Below are 21,424 nucleotides of genomic sequence, written 5' to 3'. Positions count from 1 at the left end.
CACACACACACACACACACACACACACATGCACTCAGCAGGTCAATGTCAGAAAGGACATCAGTGATGGGATGCTGAAGGTAATATTTCACACCAAATCTCAATGTCAGCTGAATATTTGTCATTTCCCAGACTGATCAGACAAGTGAAAAAAAATTGTATGAAGAAAATGCCAAAAAAGAGAATCTTTATGTGCATATTTACAGCAAATATACAGATTCTAAACAATAACCTGCTCAGATCGGCTAACACAGTGCTTTTCAAACCCCAGTGGGTCTTCAGGGATCCTGTGTTGTAATGCAGCAGTATAATTAACACAAGTGCAATAAAATATACATGTCTTGGGCTTTATTCAGCCAGACATGTTCAATATTTCACAATTTAACATCATGTACTGGGAGAAGAATGCTGCCTCATGTTGTGCATTAAAAGTGGTAGGGTAATCAGCGTTAGATTTTGAGCAGCGGGGTTAAAATAGGAACAGGGGGCTGCAGAGGTACTGCGAGGGGACCATAGGACAAAAGTAAAAATGATTGTAAATGTATAAATAGTTTAGCAAATGTAATTTAAGCTGTGAATTTAATTAAAAGATGAAAAGTATTTTTATTTGCAAAGAAAACATGTTTAGGTCAAGCTATAATTGATTGGTTTGGCATAGAGCAGTCACAGGGAGATATACAGGGGTTGGACAATGAAACTGAAACACCTGTCATTTTAGTGTGGAAGGTTTCATGGCTAAATTGGAGCAGACTGGTGGCCAAACTTCATTCATTGCACCAGTAAGAGCAGAGTGTGAAGGTTCAGTTAGCAGGGTAAGAGCACAGTTTTGCTCAAAATATTGCAATGCACACAGCATTATGGGTGACATACCAGAGTTCAAAAGAGGACAAATTGTTGGTGCACGTCTTGCTGGCGCATCTGTGACCAAGACAGCAAGTCTTTGTGATGCATCAAGAGCCACGGTATCCAGGGTAATGTCAGCATACCACCAAGAAGGACGAACCACATCCAACAGGATTAACTGTGGATGTTCAGGTGCTAAGCCAGAATTTAATGTGCACCTCAACTCTCCTGTTTCCACCAGAACTGTCCGTCGGGACCATAAATTATTGTGGTCTAAAAGCAGGAGTTTTAGTTTCATTGACCAACCCATGTAGAAAGTAGATTAACACGATATTGTGTTACTAATCAGAGCATGATTGAAGCGATATGCTTTTTACATATTATGAATAAATGAATAAAAACCGTTTGGCAACAAAATACCCTGAAGCTATAAGTAAAGCAGCCACTATCTCTGACCAAAAATGTTCAAATAAAGAAAATACAGCATTAAGTACCTACAGCACTAGACTCATTAGTAGAGTTTAAATTGTCTGCATAAGCCAGACCCGAATTCCTATGTTTTTAATGCTATTTTTTATTGTATATAAAGCTATTGCGTAATGATCACAATACATTAAAATGTAACAAGTCAAACTGTGATCTTTGTGATGCTGCACAAGTTAGAATGTATTATAATCAATAAATTAAAATCTCCACGACCAAAACAAGATAGATGCACGAGGTAAGTGTAGAACTTTTTAAACAGAACCAAATAAATAAAGTAAAAAGACAAAAATCAAATCTCCAAAAAAGTCCAACATGAGCTTAGATGTACCTGAATCTGATCCAAAACTATATGTTTTTTTCTGAAGTCCAGTTTGAGCAGCTTATATTTTGCAACACCAGGAAACCACAGGCCCAGTACATCACAAGATACGGACAGAATGCTGAACCCTGCCGAAGCCTGCCATACTTCCCCATCCAACGAATGAATGGCCAATTACCCTTTAATGAAGTCCAAGTAATGAATAGAACATGCGTTCAATTTAATATGCAATTAGAAGATACTAATACCATTTTTTACACATTTTAATGTAAATGGCAGTCAACCATGTGCAGCATGACCTGATCTTGGTTGCCCTTGTACACAGAGAGTTCTTTATACAGTAACAAAGTAACATTGACTTATAGTGAGTGCTCTCGAGTGACGAAAACCAACATTATTCATCCCTTAACAACTATGTATAGACAGGTCCCTCGGTGTCCACTGCACTGTTAGCTCTGTGATCTGCTGTGCCCTCACCCAGTGCACCACCTCCTCCCCTGAGAAACACATATTAACAAGGCCTGGGGATGTACAGTAATGTGTCACCTTGCTACAGAGACTGGATCTCCCTCCCCCCCTCTCTCTTACTCCTACTCCTTCTCCCTCTCCCTAAACCACTGCCCTTCAAAAGCTTCTTACAAGTTTACTGTGTCCTTGAAATCTGTATAAGCTGACTGTATGAGCAAGGCTGGAGAGATTTAGATGCCTGCAAGCCATATTGAGAAAAAACAAAATATTTCATGTCTTTTCAACCCAATCAGTACAGCAGCATCTTCTCTCAGAGCACGATTCTGTGTCTGTCAAACCAGTCTGCTCAGAACACCATCAGTAACTCCAGTTACACTTCAAATCAGAAGATGCTCCAAGTCATACTAGTTGTCAGACAGCAGAACAATTAAAAGATGGGTTTGAGTCAATGAAATGAACTCAATTACTCTCAATTTACTGGAAACCAGGCTGATATTCCACCCGTCGTCAATACGACACAGTGAAGCTCATCAAAAAAAGCTCAGCAAGAAGCTGCAGCAACTGCCTTCACTACAAGTAAATATTCCAACTTTGATGGACTCCCAGATGTTCGGTGTAATTCCAGCAGCAATACTACATTAATTCATATGCTTACCAACATCCATGGCTGTCTCCATGAAGCTCTTCTGCCTGGAGGCAAATTCAGCCAGCAGTTTCTGCTGTCTCTCCCTGGCCCTCTGCCTCCTGAGACAGTAGAGAGGAGAGAGGAGATGAGAGGAACGCAGACAAACATCAATAAATAAATAAATTATAAGAAGAAAAGGTTTCCAATTTCAACAAGAGATTTCTTCCACACAGAAATGGCAGAAATTACAAGGGCAAACGTTTGTAATTTCACATGATATAATATAATACAGACATCAATATTAATATTATAAAAGCTATAGAAAGTGAAGAACTCCCATAATAGATGACTTCACCTACACATTTATGATTTTTTCTGTGTGCCAATACATGTAATGCGCCCTGTAAATCAACATGAGTCAGTGAGAGATGCTGCAAATAATGTATTTAATAATAATAATAATAATAATGCATAGTAATTAGATGGAAAAGATCAGGATCACTAACTGAATCAAAAATGTAACATTACATCGTTACTCGATGTAATGAGTTCACTATAGACTCTACTGCACGTACGCATGTGAGAATTCCCATGCTGCGCTCACACTGGTAGCGACAAATCCCTCAAGAAAATACTGAGATTGTACTGTATCAGGTACTGATAATTAAATATTACATGATTGACAAGATCAAGGTCAGTCAGTAATTCATTCATTGCTGTGTTTAAACCCCCCGAGCCATATATTACAGTTGTACTTGGTCATTAAATCCTACTGTTATGATTGCATTAAAAGTAAACGTTTATTTTTCTGATATTAAAAATATGATGGTGTTTTTCAAACGATGACATAAAAAAATGAGATTTAAACAATGGCAATATACTGTCATAACCCTCTATATACAGATCTGGAAAAAATAAGAGACAACTTCAGTTTCTGAATCAGTTTCTCTGATACATGTTTGAGTAAAATGAGCATTGTTGTTTTATTTAAAAAGTCTTCTTGAATTCTTGACTCCTTTATTCTATAATCTACGGACATTTCTCCTAAATTCCAAATAAAAATATTGTCATTTAGAGCATTTATTTGCAAAAAATGAGAAATAACTGAAAAAAAAAAAACTAAGACGCAGAGCTTTCAGACGTCAAATAATGCAAATAAAACTAGTTCATATCTCAAGTTTTAAGAGTTCAGAAATCAGTATTTGGTGGAATAACCGTGTTTTTTAAACACAGTTTGCATGCATCTTGGCATGTTCTCCTCCACCAGTCTTACACACTGCTTTTGGATAACTTTATGCCACTCCTGGTGCAAAAATTCAAGCAGTTCAGCTTGGTTTGATGGCTTGTAATTATCCATCTTCCTCTTGATTATATTCCAGAGGTTTTCAATATGCTAAAATCAAAGAAACTCATACTTTTTAAGTGTCCTCTTATTTTTATTCAGAGCTGTACATGATACGTTTGTGCCAAAGCACAGCACCGTTTCACACACCTGCTATTTTGGTGCAAACTAAATCATGTTATGTATGAAAACACTGTTGGTATTTGTTTTACACTGATAATGAGGAAAGAAAGAAATAAAGATAAAAATAAGGTTCCTTGTAACAAAATCTTTCTAAAGGTGCCAATGATGGGTACTGACTCTCTTGTGGTTCTCTTAAACTTCCAAGCAGTCCTCCTGATAATCACCATGCTTTATGAGGCAACTAATGTACCCTCCGATCAAATTCACTGATGTATGTGGGTGCTTAGGACCTTGGCATGTGAGCATCTGCTAGTACTGCTCATATCCTGGGATGAGAGAGGAGCCAGTTCCTGTAACGTCTGGTGTTGGAGGTGTCCCTCTCAGGCGTAATATAGGCGGGCAGTAAAATAGAGAGGCTTAATAAGGGGACATAAACTAATGCAGACAGGAACGATACGCTCCGGTTACCTGCACTGACAGAGTCAGGGACAAACACACACCACTGGGATGTGACACTGAAAAATTTCCAGCATCCTCCAACACCATGTCCGAGCATAGTTGCTATGGTAACTGCCAGCCACATTATGGTGTGCGAGTGCCTGTTTTGCCTTGACTTGCAGATGGTGTGTACACCATATAAACACATACTAATGGAACGCTTGCAGACGGTTCTATCATGTTTAGACCAATCAGAATTGTTAAAAAAGTGATCACAGGAATCAATCTCTGACAAAGGCATGGCTGAGAACTATGGGATGTCCTCTTCTATCAATATCTTACCAAAAAACTGCATGATTCAAAAGACTATGTAGTCCAAGACTAGGTCTACTCCCTTTCTGGGAAATCAATCCTTAATATCAGTCTCAGAATCATGACTTCATTCTTATAGGGGAGTTTTCCAAGACAGGAATTAAGCCAAGTCATTGCCTAAATCTTCCTTCCTTTTAATGGGAAATCTCCATCCAAAATGTGTATCCAAAGACTATTCTTAATCCCTGTCTGGAAAATTCTCTCAGGTGTTTGTCTCTGGAAATTTAACAATTCCCAAACAAGAAAATATTGGTAAATGTCTGAATCTCTGTGAAAACCTCATGAGTTAAAATAAGTCTTTATAAAACTAAATGGTGAATGGACCCAATGAGGCAACAGCAAAATAATCTCCACAGAATTGCTAATATGAGCATATTACCCCAGCAGGTTATACTGTACGCTAAAACAGAAAGCTCATAGTACATGTATAGTACAATACAGTACAGTTAAATATAGTACTATTACTACAACCAGAACTTTGTAAGGAAGTGATTTAAACTTTAATCAACCCAGTGATTGAAGAAAAATCATCTAGTGACTCTGCTGGCTGGTTGCAGTACATCATTTGTCTCCTCAAAACTATCTTTCTAAGTGTCTAAATCCAACAGTTGATTAAAGAGTTAATTTATATAAATACCATTTATTACATATTCATTTGTTGACTTAAAGAAACCTGGGGTTTAACTGGATCGTAGCATTGGTTCATCAAGGCAGAGCTAATCTCTGGTAAGGTATTGTTTTAATTTGTTGTTTTTATTTTCGTCTTAAATTAACTTCAAGTGGTCCAGCAGACTAAGGCACTGCCACTATGATCGGGAGATCGTTGGTTTGAATCCCGGTCATGCAGCTTGCCATCAGCTGCCGGAGCCCTATAAGAGCACATTTAGCTTTGCTCTCTGGGTGGGTAGATGGCACTTTCTCCCCACATCACTCCTAAGGGTGCTTTCGCTCAGCACAAGGCATCTGTGAGCTGATGTATTTCTTCTGAGCGCATCAGCAGCAGTTTGAAAAGAAGTAGTGGCTGAGGCGTGTGCTAGTCTTCACCCTCCTGGTGGTGGGGCATTACTAGTGATAGGGGGAGTCCTAATGAGTGGATTGGGTAATAGGCTTTGTAAATTGGGGACAAAATGGGATACAAACAAGAAAATTAGCCAATTAATCCCCCCAACTGCTAGGACTATAATGGAAATGGAAATGTATTCTAATAAAAACATGAACTGCACTTTTCCTGCCTCTGGTCACTACTGTCTAGACTCTGGGTGCAAATGTGACAACACATTTATGGAGGCTAATGGACCCATGGAGTACATGTTTCATGTTTTCTTTGGTCATAGGATTTATAACCAGAACCACAAACCAAACCCTACACAAAGTTAGCCTACAGGTTTCTAGCCATAAACTTGTAAATTATGTTTGTTTTCTCTAGCTTAAGCAGTGTTCTCTATGGCATTAACAAATAACCAGCATGAACAGCATGATGGATACACAAAAACTCTATTGTCAACCAAATCATCAGTCGGAAATTACACATATGGTATTTTTATGCATAATCTCACATTTCTACCACACATATAATATACAGACACCCACCTCTCCTCCTTATCCATGCTCTTCTTGTCTCCAGGACTGTTCTTTTTGGGAGGCACAGGTGGACACACTCGTCCACAGATCTCCTGTAGGCACCGTTTGCTGTGTCTGCTCCTGGATGCAGCTTTAGCCAGGATTCTCTCTATGGCTGTGATCCCGTCACCGTGCGAGTGCCGGGCCGGGTCAGCCTCCTCCAGCCAGCCCGCTGAAAGAGAATTCTGCTTGGCGGAAAGTTTCTGGTGCAGTTTGACCAGCAGCGACAGCATGCTCTCCCTGATCTCCAGGATCTCTGTGACCATCTGCGGAGGAGAGCCGGGAGGGTGCCAGCGGGACGAGGACTTGGGACGAACGGACTGGCTGGCCTCGTGGTTACTGCGGTTAATGATCTCCTGGAACTTTCTCCTGCGCTCTGCAACCAGGCTGAACAGCTGAGCTTCACGCAGGTTCTGCAGGTACAGGAGAGTGAGGGAGCAAGAGAAAGAAAGACAGAAAGAGGTTATGGTTATTGAGAAAGTACTACAGACACAAAAATGTTTTGTCTTGGGCTACAACCAGTGACTATTCTAGTTTTCAAACAAAAATATTATTTGCTTGATTAGTTGGTTATTCAACGATTATTTTTGTTATACCCTCTATCTCTGCTTAATCTCAGCAAAACTCTTGTTCCAATGCACTTACGGCCCTAGGTCAATTTCGCAGGACCTTTAGACCGGTTAACTTTAAACATGTCCTTTATTCAGCTAAAAAATGCATAGTATATAGAAACAAAGCAAAAATTAAAATGTAAAATTACAAATATATACTGGAGACAGTTAAACATTTCAATGTGTTTCTACAGGTGCTTCTATCTAGATGCTAGACTACTCAAAATATTTTCATTAACATTAACAGAATGTAGATATTCATATAAATTACTGTTATGATCAAAAATTGACTTTACATTTTCAATTATGATAGAAATATTTTGTATCTAATTGATTACATTAATAGCATTGCATGGAGATTTTGTATTCAGCCGCGTTTTTCTTCCTTCAAAATTGCATGGCGACACGTCTTTAATATCTAATTAAATATATATTTAAATTATATTTATTTTTTTATTAATAAAATTATAACTGGCATCAAATATTTCGACTGTTTTAATGACAAACAGCACTTTCATGAGATCATAATTTAATAGCAATTTTGGATAGTCATAACTGTCCTAGTAGGCATTAAGGTAAAAAAAAAAAAAAAAAAACCCTGACACTGCAATATTTTAGGCAAAGTAAACTGTGGCCAGAAAAAAATATATATGTATAAAATTGTGTCAAGATAGTAATAATACCCTTTGAGATTCTTCAGAGAAGAAAAAAACATTGGGCAGATATAATCTCTATCTCTTGAAAATTAGAACAAACCAAATTGTCTGTTTGTATCAAGAAATCTCTAAAATGCTCAGTAAAGCTAAATCTTTCTTATGCTAAGTTGCACAGACTGCGATATTGCTACTGCGAATGTGCAGATTGCAGCGATGATGCAAAACCAATACATAGTAAAGCCCTTGAAGGCACTACAGGTGTACTCGCACTTCCTTCTTAAATAATAAGGGAGATTCTTCACAAATCCTCACACTAATAAAACTAGAATTAAAAAAAAGTAGTGTAAAAAAATTAAGTGCTGCTGCTGTATAAAGAGGAAGAATACTGACTGCTGGGTAGAGCTGCTTAAATAAATAAGTCATAATTGCCCCAGGAACACATCCATCACTCACATGCAGTTTAATAAAACTGTTTATCCAACATTAAACACTTAATTAGTCTGTCACACCTCAAAACACACCAGCCATGAAGACTTCAGTAAACCACACAGGCACCGTCAACCCCTCAGGTTTACATTAATATACAACCCACACACATACACACATAGAAGAACTAGTAAAATACAATTAACAAGACAAGACAACCTATAGACTGATAATACAGAATGTAATAAACGACATGCAGGTTTATTACACTTTTTAGTTCCTTTAAACTATACAGGTGACCACAGACAGTCACAAAAGAAGACAAAGGGAGAGGAAAAAATAGGACTTCATGTCCTGCGTAAAATTTAAACACGTCAATCAAACAGTCAAAACTGGTTCAGGATCAGTCACTCTACAAACACTTCCAAACCAGGCCCAATCATTCCCAAACCCCAGGCCAGCTACCTCTCTCCAATTCCCTGTCAGCCTTCTGGAGCTCTGTGGAGTGAAGATGGGCAACACCACAGGAAAAAAAAAATACAAAAAAATACAAAAAATCCTTAAAAAAGGTTGATGGCTCGAAAATCTATACAGCAGAAACCCTTTAAAATGCATAAAAAACTGAAGAAAAAAAACAAACACTCAAGCTTTCAAAAAATTGGTCACATATAATATATTAAGCTATTTTAAAACTGGGCAATAAAAGTTGTATTTAATATTTAATAATAATTTAATAATCACCAAATATGAAGGTCATTGAAATATATAATTTCAAATCAGTGTTTATGAATAAAATTAATGATTGTTTTATAGAACAACAAACATGACATTAAACTTTGTTGCTCAGTTGGCTCTGTGTTTTCTGTAGAGTGGGCAGGTTTAAGGCATGTGAGCATGAACACACAGCAGTATGTTTTTAAGCTGAAAGTACAGCAACACACACAGGGAGAAAAGTATTATTAGAATGATTAAAATGATAATATAATTACTAGTGGCAAGATTAATCCAGTTAGAAGTTCTAAATGTAGTTTTTTTTATATATATATAATTTTATTATTCTTAATTAGTCTATCCTAACATAACATGCCACAAAAAATACCACCACATACCAACAATCACAAATATTTAGATAATAATATGAATTAAATAACGAGATATTTGTATATGGAGGTGATCTATTATGAGTAATTAATCTCTCTTGTCTCCACATTAAAAAAAGAATCTCCGTCAAAACCAGAGCAAAAAAGGCACATCTAAAATCCCTTTATTTTCCCAAAAATCGTCAGTGTCTTATGTATGAATTTAACCAGTCAGGTTGTAAGGAGTAGTAAAGCCACTCTGCTGACAAATTGCAGTGTTATTCAGGAGTTTCAGTTTATTTCTCCAGCACCGAGGCTAGAGTAGCATTAGCATTAGCCGCTAACCTCTATTTTCATGTTCAGTGGAGAGTATTATTGGCTAGCACTGCTGGAGCGGTTAGCCGCTAATGCTAATGCTCCAGCCTAGTGCTGGAGTGCTGGTTAGCTGCTGGAGTGCTGCTGAGCCGCTAATGCTAATGCTCCAGCCTAGTGCTGGTTAGCTGCTGATGCTAATGCTTCAGCCTAGCGCTGGAGTGCTGGTTAGCCACTAATGCTACTGCTCCAGCCTAGTGCTCAAGAAATTTGGGAAACTAAGCTTACTGTAAATAAACGAAAGAACTTTACACACCCAAATAAACAGTTTTCAGAAAAGAAATCTGTGTAGTTTAACATCCAGCGCTTGTTTGACTTAAAAAAGAAAGTCTTTTTTCACCACCACCTAGCAGTGAGTCCTGCTGAATAAGAAGTTTCTTATTCTTATGGTGTCTCTTAAAATGCACCTTATAATCTGATGCGTCCAATGTATGAAAATAGACCAGAAATAAACCTTTATTGATAATGTATGTTATAATACACTGCACCTTATTAGTGAGAAAAATATGGTAAATCTTGGCTTTCATTTTATTAAATTTTTACATTTAATTTAAATTTAGAGATGTAAAAAAGTACTGTGATCAAATCTAAAAGCTCACATTAATTAAATTAATTAATTAAATTAATTACTAAAATCTTTTTTAACCAGCTAACTACATACCGCATTATTAAGACTGGATAGTGAAATAACCAATTCAAAAATAATAATTACATTACTCTAAGTATACAATTTGACACAACTCAGGGAATCATTTATTTGTTTCATTTATTTTATGTGGTAGCTAATAGATGTTACAGATGAAATTAGGTTAAAAATGCTGGACAATTCCTTTAAGACTTAAAGGAATAAGAAAAAATGTGAACTGACCTGTCCAAAGCTGGAGGTCTCAGCGCTGGTGCTTGGAGGGGTCTCTCTCTCCCGCTCTCTCTCTCGCTCCCTCTTCCTCTCCACCTCAGGCGCTGTTTCAGGCACTCGTACTCGCACAAAATTAATAACATGGTGCAGATTGGAGAGCAGACTGGTGCCGGGGAACCAGCTGTCATGGCAGTGCTCCTCAATACATGGCTCCTATAGCACGAAACACAGAGAAAAGAAAGAACAAAAATCTCTAAGAAAAGAAAGCAGCACACACTTGTTTATGATTTCTATTTGTAATTTAGGAAGACACATGGGGTAAATGGGGATACTTCTGTATATACCAAGCCACTGACTAAGTACATGTTTAGGATATAATACTGAATAACAGTAGTCAGAATTTCTTTTTTTACTCAATAGAGAGTAGTGGGGCATAAACAATGCTAGGAATGCAACAGGTTTGGGGGGACTTAAGGACTGTAACCTCAGAAACCAGTAACTAATAGAGATACATTGAGTCTGATGTACACTGTACACCCCTTTAAACGCAATTATTAGTTTGTTTCATATGGGTCTTTTTTGATTAACATTTCTGGCAACCATCTGTTCCTATAGTAACAGACAATCTATCGAAAATTATTCAGTACATTTATTATATACATATAATAGCTCTGCAAATACATAAAATAACAAAAAACCTGTACTGTGAGATCAGGAATAGGCCAACAAAGAAAAAAAATGTTTACATCCCTCAAACTATGGTAGAAGATATGCTCACCTCATCTTCTTTGTCCTCCTGCATGTTATTGTCCAAACCCAGCTCCACCAAATACAGCACCATACACAGCACATGCTCGGACATGTTCTGATGATCCATCCAGATCTGCACAACAAGATAAATACAAAGAAATGACATACAACCAAAATGTTGCAAAATGCTTTGTATTCGATATGCAAATATAACTATGAAGTACAAATAGCCTAAACAAATGACAAAGTGGATTACCTTGTAGAGTAGGGTAAAAATGACTATGTGCAGAGTTTTGCAGTGCAGCAGGCGAACCAGGCCTCTGTAGCATGGGTGCAGGGGAGTCCTCTCTTTATAAGGAGGCCAGGGGTTACCAGTGTGAATACCAGACTGCTTCAAACTACATGAACAGTACAAACAAACAATCAATAAAATCTCATTAAAGTCATTAAGAGTATTAAAAATACTCATAATACCTATGAAAGCTTCCCTCACAAAATTATTACATGAAATGGTAATAACTATGCTTCATAGTGGAAAGGTTCTACAGTTAAAGACTAGGTCTGAAGCAAAAATATATTCTGTATAAGGGGCATGCTTGATGAAGACTATGACGAAGGAAGAATCAGGAGGCCAGATTGGAATTTCCAAAAAAATAGACATAAGCTCTATATACACAAAATTCTGGTGAGACTAAAGATTAAGCTCTACTTTAGGGAAAAAGCCAAAATGTGATGAGAAAAAAAAGCCCCTGCTTATAATTTAATATACAGGGTTGGACAATGAAACTGAAACACCTGGTTTTAGACCACGATAATTTATTGTATCGACGGACAGTTCTGGTGGAAACAGGAGAGTTGAAATGCACATTGAATTCTGCCGTGATTTGGGCAGCGGTGGTTTTATGTTTTTTGGATACAATCCGGGTTAGCACCCGAACATCCCTTTCAGACAGCTTCATCTTACAGCGTCCACAGTTAATCCTGTTGGATGTGGTTGGTCCTTCTTGGTGGTATGCTGACATTACCCTGGATACCGTGGCTCTTGACACATCACAACGACCTGCTGTCTTGGTCACAGATGCACCAGCAAGACGTGCACCAACAATTTGTCCTCTTTTGAGCTGTCACCCATAATGTTGTGTGCATTGCAATATTTTGAGCAAAACTGTGCTCTTACCCTGCTAATTGAACCTTCACATTCAGCTCTTACTGGTGCAATGTGCAATTAAAGAAGATTGGCCACCAGGCTGGTCCTGTATGTGCTCATTTGTTAAACATGGTGGTGGTAGTCTCAAGGCTTTGGTTTGCATAGCTGTTTCTGGAACTGGCTTTTAGATATACATTTATAAAGAAAAAAAAACTCAAATAATCGCAGCAGAACGAGTTCAAAAGTCTACAGAAACATAGAAACATCCTGCCTATCAATTAACAAAGAAATGCACTTATAACACAACAGTGTTGGGAAGTAACGGATTACATGTAACGGCGTTACGTAATCAGATTACAAATTATAGGTAACTGTAATCCGTTACAGTTACTGCTTCAGTAAATGGTAATCAGATTACAGTTACTCTGCTAAAATAAAAGGGTTACATTGCGGTACTTTCCTATTTTTGCTCTTCCAATCCAACACTGACAAAACGCAAATAACATTTTGCGGTGAAATCGCTCTGATATGACAGGGAACTGTCTGCCCCTCCTCCCGTCTCGCTGCACACACACACACACACACACACACACAGGGAGGAGGGGCAGACAGCGGCTCCGCACATTTTGGTCAACGAATAAAAACGAGACGAAAATATTTGGCAGGAACGAAATCCAATCAGAACTGATTTAGTTCTGTGAAAGGAAGGGACCAGTTAAGAAGAGATCCAATCACTGCTACTTTAGCGAAGGTGGCGCCGCGCGCTCAGTTACAAACCCGGGAATTAACCTGTCGATACTTACGGAGCTCGACTGGAAGTTAACTCGTTCAGCAGGGAGAGAGAGAGGGGAGAGGCGATATATTTCTCCTTTGACGTCGCGAAAAACAAGATAACGTGTAAACCGCGTGGAGCGACTCAATCTCCGGTAAAAACACCACAATTCAGCTTCTGCAGACCAGAGTCACACAGATCTCCATGCAGAGATCCGCGTTTTAATACTAATGTTATTTCATGAGCTGATGGTGTGTTTAACTCAGCAGTGCACTAAAACACAGAACTGTTACAGAACCCACTCATTAAGATCAGATCATCTGTTTAGTCTCACAGTGGGAAAGATATAGCTAGTGTTAAAGCAGGAACAGGTCACAAAGAAACTCAATAATATAACCAAAATAAAACAATAAAATAAGTGAATCTATGAACCCAAAAGTCTGTGTAAATTCCTTACAGCACTTTCTCATAAGTTTCTTACTTTAACTCATGAAGTCTCTCAGTACATCCTGAGAGCATCTCTACAGCACAGTGTGTGAATGTGTGTTTCTGATCTCATTTATAGACTGTAGCTCCAGTAGATGTGCTGGGTTAGTGCTGGAGATAAAACTAGATCATTTAAAAGCTGTTTTTCCATCTACAACGCTGTTCAAACTATAATTTAACTATTCAGATGTTTTATGACCTGATTTCTAGAGCAAAATTTTAAATGTAAAATATGTATAGTCACACACCTACAATAATAATAATAATATACATTAAATCATATATAAATATATTTCATTTTCAAACATTAACAATATTACTCAAGTGGTTATTAAACGTTTCATTTCGTATAAGTGTAGAGTTAATAATTCAAGGGAACTGATGAAAAAAGCATTTACATTTACACACTTTACATTTTAGTCGACTAAATTTACTGTAATTTTAGTCGACTATATTCTTATGACATTAAGTCGATAAAACTAAAAACATTTCAGATGACTAAATTGTGACTAAAACTAAATGCTATTTTCGTCACAAGACTATGACTAAATCAAAATTTGTTGTCAAAATGAACACTGGTGGCAAACCTGCAAATAGATAACTTACGGTTGTTGTTACATTGTTTGGTTTTGAATGGTTTTATTATCAATTTATAGAAGTGTTTCATAAAATTGTTTGATGAAATGGTTTCATAAGTATTTTTATAGAGTGATTGAAAAGGCTGTTTTATTTGTTTATCTATTTGTTAACTGGAAAGAAAAATAAAATAATAATATGCAATATGTGGTTGCTACATTCATTCAGGCTTAAAAAAATGACAATATTTAAAGTAATCCAAAGTAATCAGATTACGTTACTCACTTGAAGTAATGTAACTGATTACGTTACAAATTACATTTTGAGTGATGTAATCAGTAATCTGTAAGGGATTACATTTTAAAAGTAACCTTCCCAACACTGTAACACAATGAACTTCAATGGAAAAAAGAATGGCCATATCAGTAAAATAGAGAGAAGGGGGAACACCAAAGTTAAAATAGCTATAGTTAAACCAGAAAAGGCATCTCTTATCTTTGTATTCAGTGCAAACATGTTTTCCCCTCTAGAAAAAAAATAATTCTACAAAAAAAATTAAAACATCTCAACAAAGCTGTAGAAAAAGCTACAGATTCCATTTTTGCAGAAAGAGGGGAGGTGTGATATAAAATATTTTGTTCTTTTGACAGGCAATCTATCATTCGGCAGCACACAGAGGGAGACTCGGCCTAACAGTACAAACTGACAAAAGAAATCATACAGCATGTTCCACTAAACAGATTCAACATTGTTTTTTATGTTTCGTTCATTTCATTTCATGTCATTCATTTTATTTTCTTTGTTGCAAAAAATACATCTCAAAGAAATGTGGGCGCTAATAAAAACAAAACAAAAAACAACAATACTACAGCCTTTGTGCTGGCTATTGTTAAGCCTTTCCAATAAGTTTTGTGTGTATCTGTTGTGTATAAAGTGTTTGGACAGTTCTTACCACTGCAAGCTGATTTTTTCTGCAGCGGGAGGAAGAAACAATCCAAAAAAACAAAAAAGTTGCACATTGCAGGATGTTGCAGTGCATTTAGAGAGTTCCCATCATGCTGAGATCAACAGGAAATTAACCTCGCCCTATCTGCTCAACCTAGACCTTCACATTTGTCTTCAGGAGGCACCAAACGGAGTTCAATACTGCAGGGTTTTCCCCAGTCTATTAGACTTTAGACTTGATATATTGATCGCTGCTGCCATGGCTTTAATTGGAGGGGCCCGTATCAGTCGGCAACCCTTATGTGCACACCTTTTCAAGGGCAGGGAAGTGGAGTGACCCTGGACTTCTAAAAGCCACAAATACATTCCCCTTAGCAAGTCCCTACATGAGACACGGAGACCTTCAGATTCAGGGTGGACGTGCAGCAAGAGAGCATACAGGAGAAAAACAATTTTTGTTTTCTGCCAGAGAGAAGTAATTTCCACTGGAAACTATTTGGGGGTTATGTTATTAAAATTTTCTATTGTAAAGCAAGGCTGCTTTATTTCAAATAACACACGCTTTATATGACCCTTCTGAACTGACTGACATACTAACATACCTATGGCAAGTAATCTGGAATAACATATGATATAGAAAAAAAAAAACAGTTTTACAAAAGCCATCCAATTATGAGGTCATACTACAATAAAATGAACCTAAAGCAAAAATATAGGGAAAGATAGGGAACAAAACATTACTTTATTATTATCAAATGTTAAATTATCAAGAGTCTCTTTCAAAAGTTTTGAAATGACAAGACCAATGTTTCTAATTTTATTTCTACCCAGATATGAAAATAAAAGAGGGTGAAAGAAAACCTCCAATAAAGGTAAAAGGTAACCCATACCACTGAAATTTGCAAAAAAATACAGAAATGAGTTCTAAAACAAAGATTAAGCGCTACTTAATTCCAAAAACGTGGAGGAAAAAAAAATGCATCTGCTCATGAATTACTGTGTGTGCTCATTTGTCAAACATGGTGCAGGTAGTATCAAGGCTTGGGCTAAATTTGGAACTGGTTTGCAATTATATACTTAAAAAGTTTAACTCTTAAATGATAGAAGCAGAGAGAGTTCAGAAACATTCTGCCTACCAATATACAATGAAATGCATTCAATGTAATCAGAAGGAACATACAGGCTAAGTCCGTTAAAGTACAATATCCCAACCCTATTGTTCATTCTGAACAGGGGACAGAAGGAAGAAAAAACCCCACAAAAAACACAACCAACAGCTAAAGTAAACACAGATGATAAAAAAAAAAAAAAAAACATCAAAGAAAGTATCTCGGTCATCTTTGTATTAAAGGAGAACGGTGGTGTAAAATTGACTGTTGGTGTAGTAAAACATGATGAAGTGTGTTATAACCTTTGTTGAATAGCCCACTTCCGTTCTCCCGTAGCTTTCAGAGATCCAGTAATTTTTTGCAGTTTCTCCAAACATGCTTTAGAATATGGGGCATATTTTGCCACTGATAAACAGATAAATCGCTTTTTACAATGTTATCCACACCTCATTGGTAGAATCTGGAGAGCTCTGACATTTAAAACGAGGCATTAAGAACTTTAAAAGTGCACAAGAAGCTTATTGAAAAACATGTTTACGATTTATCTGCATGGGCAAAATATGCCCCATATCATCCTTTTCTAAAGCATGTTTGGAGAAACTAAAAATTCTGCTAAAAATGACTGGATCTCCGAAAGCTGCAGGAGAGCAGAGGTGGGCTATTCAAAGATTAATACTCCATCATGTTTAACTACACCCAAAGTCAATTTCACACCAGAGTTCTTCTTTAAGTGCAAATGTTTTTTCAAACATGGTATAAATAGGCCAGTTTTACAAAGGGCATATGGCTGTAAGAAAGTCTAAATATATCATATAATTAATATATTTTGCAATACTGTACACTTTTGGAAAAAAATATAATTATAATCCCTGCATTATTTTATGTATTGTATAACTAGGTTCTTGTCAATACACAGCACTACTCACTACTCATCTGGTCATGTAAACAAGTAACTGAATGAGAATCATCTGTGAAGATCAGAAGAGGAGACTCACAATGCTGAGTAACGATCCATCGCAGACTGGACGTCTCGCCGGTACACAGTGCGCAAGATCACCATGATGGGGTCGAACTCCTTCTCCCACACCTCCGCTGCAGAGTCACAAGAAACACATCATGAATTCTACACATCTAAATGTCATTTAAATGTATAATTATTGACGATTTTATCATAGTCGGCCCTCATGTGGAGAGTAATTGAAAAACATTTTTGTCTAGGCATGAAAAGAAAGAGTGGTTGTATTTCTTTTTATAGTATCCATAGTCATACACAGTACAACTAGATGTAGGCCTATCATGATAACCATTTATGTTGATATATTGCCCATGAATAACTGTGAAATAATTGTACTGTAAACTTATTCAACAAAAAGTGATATGTGGCGATATACTTCACCCTCGGCTTTTAATAGGTTTTTCATTGTTTAAGAAAACTCATACTGAAAAAAAAATAAACAAATAAAATAAAACGTCTGATTTTACACAAATCCAACAGTAACCAAGCCAATAACAGTGATAGGCCTTTGTTTAAAAAAATGTTTTAATGTTTTATATGTTCATATGGAAATTAAGGTAAAGATGTATTATAATACATTCATTACATATGTATGATTAATTAATTAGTAACTAATTTCTATTTTAAGGCCTGAAAATAATTATTTTGCATATTCCATGCTAAGAAATGATATACACATACAAAGGAAAAGGAAGGGCGCAAGTCACAGAACTGTAATAAATGTGATGCACTTTTCAAGAAAAGCCCTTTTCATGAACAGCCACAGCACAATACTGCCATCATGAGGTGAATAAGAGTACAGCACATTTAAAAATCAGAAACATCTCGAAATGAAAAAATCATGACTAAGCAAAATCCATAATAATGCTGTTTGTTGCTGCTTTACTTAAGACTTTCTTTAGGACGTATTTATTATTTACTGCACTTTCAATCCTTTCCTTTTTTTTTGGTAAATCCATTTTTTATTACACTAAGCAAGTTTTGTTGGTCCCTGGCCAACTACTAAAGCCTTCATAATGAAAAATGTGACATTTCAAAACGCTGCAGTGCGCAGTTAATACATTTCATACTGCGTGTGAGAGCAAGAGGGTCAGCTCACCTTTAGGCGTGTACATGCCCTGCTGCATGGAGCCCCCAGGCTCAAACACAGGAGCTTTAAAATCAGCTACAGCTGACAGCATCTCCTCAAAGCTACAGCTGCCAGGAACAATCCCACTCTTAGGATTCGGGTTCTCTGGAATCTGGAACAAATTCGTTAAGGAGCAGCATGAAGAATTACGAACACAAAAAAGCGACTGCCATATTTTTCGGACTAGAAGGCACACTTAAAATCCTTTTTATTTTCCCAAAAATTGACAGTGCGCCTTGTGATTCAATGTACCTTATGTATGAATTCTACTAGTCAGGTTGTAAGAAGTAATAAAGCCACTCTGCTGAAGTACAGCATTATAAAGGAGTTTCAGTAAAGTTTATTAGCATTAGCAGCTAACCACAGAGCTAGCTCTTAAACCCTTCAAAAGGTGAGTATATCAGACTGTAGCTTGCATGTTCACTGTGTTAAAATAAGCTATGTGGGACAAACAGCTATCTGATAGCGCCCTGACTTACCGGAACACTCAGGGTACCTCAGTGTAGCACTGTCGGGTGGCATTTACTAGCGCTAAGCGATGTAAACTGCGGCTAGCACTGCTGCTAACCATGCTAAAGTATTGGGAATCACTTTACTCACACTTTACTCAAACGGTTTCAGAAGAGAAATCTGTGGAGATTAACGTCCAGCGCTCATTTGACTTTACAATAATTACAGTTTTGTTTACTAAGGTGCCCGTCCAGTGGCGAGACCTGCTAAATTTGAAATAGGCCTGATACAATAATTTCATTATCGACTTATTGTACAATAAATGGACATGACCTCAATAATATTTGATAATCGTGATATTGTGACTTTTGTGTTCATTTAAACGTTTATTCACATATATAACTGTGAATTTATTATTTTAGCCAGTCATGCTAATTGACCAATGCTTCAACAGCTGTGACTCTTTACACACAGTGTAGGTGCAGTAGGTGAAGAAAAAATATTATTTATTTTATTTAAAATGATTATTTAAAATAATTGCTTTGTTATGATACACTATTATTTTGTCATTGGAATTTAAATTGTTGTAAAACAGCAGTCTTATTGTTTAATCGCAATAATTTCTGGGATAATATTCCGTCAATCAAAAAATTTTATTTTGACTAGGCCAGTCACGATAAGATTTTTTTTTCTGGACGATATATTGTCCCAGAAATTATTGCGATACACAATATTTTTGTAATTTTAAGACAAATTAAAGTATCCTAAATTAAATCAAATACTGCTGACATAATGATGACAGAATAGCATAAAAAAAGCAATTATACACTTTTTAAAGACAACAAAATTGTAAATAATCAGTTATTATAATTAGTTTGGGAATTCTATACTTATTTATTCACCTACTTTAGTCCACACTGTGTGTGTATGTTATGGAGTCACAGTTATTGAAGCATGACTGGAGCTAAAATACTGTTCACTGTTATTTATGTGAACAAACACAGAAATGAACACAATAGACGATATCACGATTATCAAAAATAATTGAGGTCATGTTCATTTATTGTACGATAAAGCGATATTGCAATTATTGTGACAGGCCTAATTGTGACAGACCTAATGATCACAACCTTGTTCCTTACTATTGACGCTTAAAATGCACCTTATAATTCAGTGCGCCTTATGTATGAAAACAGACGTTCTTTGATAGTGTGCCTTATAATACGGTGCGACTTATAGACGTACCACACTATAGTTCTATTACAGAGGCAAAGCAATATAAAGAAAACCTGTATAGTAAAGAGAAGTTGATCATTAGAAGGATACAAGATCAAGCAGGGAGCTGTGTGTCCGATCATTCATACACAGCTGAGACACCATCTCTGCTCTCAGAATCTCATCATCAGTCATGCCTGAAAGACAGAGAGCAAGTGGAAGGTGAAGTGAAGAAGGTGGTATAATTAAACTCCTTCAGACAGATATGAAGGATTACACAACAGAAAGCTTCATTTAAATACAGCATGGAAAGCCTGATTAAGAATATGATAATTAGTACCAACCCATGTGTATGCGGAGGCTGCACAATATGACAAGAAAGGTGAGAGCCCCCTCCAGCATGGGCCTCTCCTGTTCTGCATCCAGCACTGTGTTCTGGTGCTGCGAGGCCATCGTCAGCAAATCCACTACTTTGAACCTGACATATACAAAAAAAAAGGGGCCACGAGATTTAAATGCAAAGAAATGCCTCTCATCATTATTTAATTTCAAATTTAGTAGTTAACTGCAGCTTAGAACCATTCCATGCTAAACTGCACTTAATGGCAGTGGTTATATATTTAAAAAATTAAATGACAATACATTTTTATCCTAAGGGTTTATGTAAATTATTTTGATTAAATTAAATTCAAACACTGTTTTAAATGCTGTTTAAAAATTTGATTATTTAGGTTGTACACCTCTACATAAACCTGTACCTCGACATATAAATGTTTTGTTTTGTTATATTTTTTACATAGAACTTTTTCTTCTTTAATTATGACATGTGATTTACATTTGTTATGTATGCAATGTCGGTTGGACCTCAGGAAGAACAGCTGCTATTGCGATAGCAGCTAATGAGGATCCAAACAAAACAATAAAACAAAGCAATGCATTTGCACTTTTCCTGAAATATAAGGAGGTTGTATTTTTGCAGCTTGTTTAAAAGAAAAAGTTGCTTGTCAGGTTGAAGGATGCTGCTTGGTGTTCTTTAAAAGAAATGTAAATAAAACCTTTTGCTTATATATTGCACGGTTTACATTGCATGGTTTCAACTCTTTTAAAAATAAATGTAAATGAAACAGTTACTTTTACAAAATCTACAAATAAGTCATGTCATGTAAGAACTAAAAATAAAATGACAATCTTTATC

General features: G+C 36.6%; 1 protein-coding gene across 4 annotated transcripts in view; it reads right to left on the bottom strand.

Annotated features, from left to right (window-relative positions):
• Nucleotides 1-21,424, bottom strand: part of ubr3 (ubiquitin protein ligase E3 component n-recognin 3) — a 77,102-nt gene that overhangs the window by 40,285 nt on the left and 15,393 nt on the right. For 2 of the 4 annotated variants that reach the window (XM_022680368.2, XM_022680367.2), the window contains exons 16-25: nt 20,574-20,707; nt 20,341-20,426; nt 18,535-18,676; nt 17,416-17,512; nt 11,642-11,783; nt 11,414-11,518; nt 10,648-10,848; nt 8,794-8,826; nt 6,606-7,048; nt 2,771-2,859 (exon numbers count right to left, since the gene is read on the bottom strand). In XM_022680368.2, the coding sequence (XP_022536089.2) occupies nt 2,771-2,859; nt 6,606-7,048; nt 8,794-8,826; nt 10,648-10,848; nt 11,414-11,518; nt 11,642-11,783; nt 17,416-17,512; nt 18,535-18,676; nt 20,341-20,426; nt 20,574-20,707 (1,472 nt within the window). The remainder of the gene's footprint in view (nt 1-2,770; nt 2,860-6,605; nt 7,049-8,793; nt 8,827-10,647; nt 10,849-11,413; nt 11,519-11,641; nt 11,784-17,415; nt 17,513-18,534; nt 18,677-20,340; nt 20,427-20,573; nt 20,708-21,424) is intronic. The other 2 variants (XM_022680369.2, XM_022680370.2) reach the window with 1 other exon arrangement.

The sequence above is a fragment of the Astyanax mexicanus genome, chromosome 11 (genome assembly GCF_023375975.1).
Source record: "Astyanax mexicanus isolate ESR-SI-001 chromosome 11, AstMex3_surface, whole genome shotgun sequence".
NCBI lineage: Eukaryota > Metazoa > Chordata > Actinopteri > Characiformes > Acestrorhamphidae > Astyanax > Astyanax mexicanus.
This window is presented reverse-complemented; position numbering and strand designations above follow the sequence as displayed.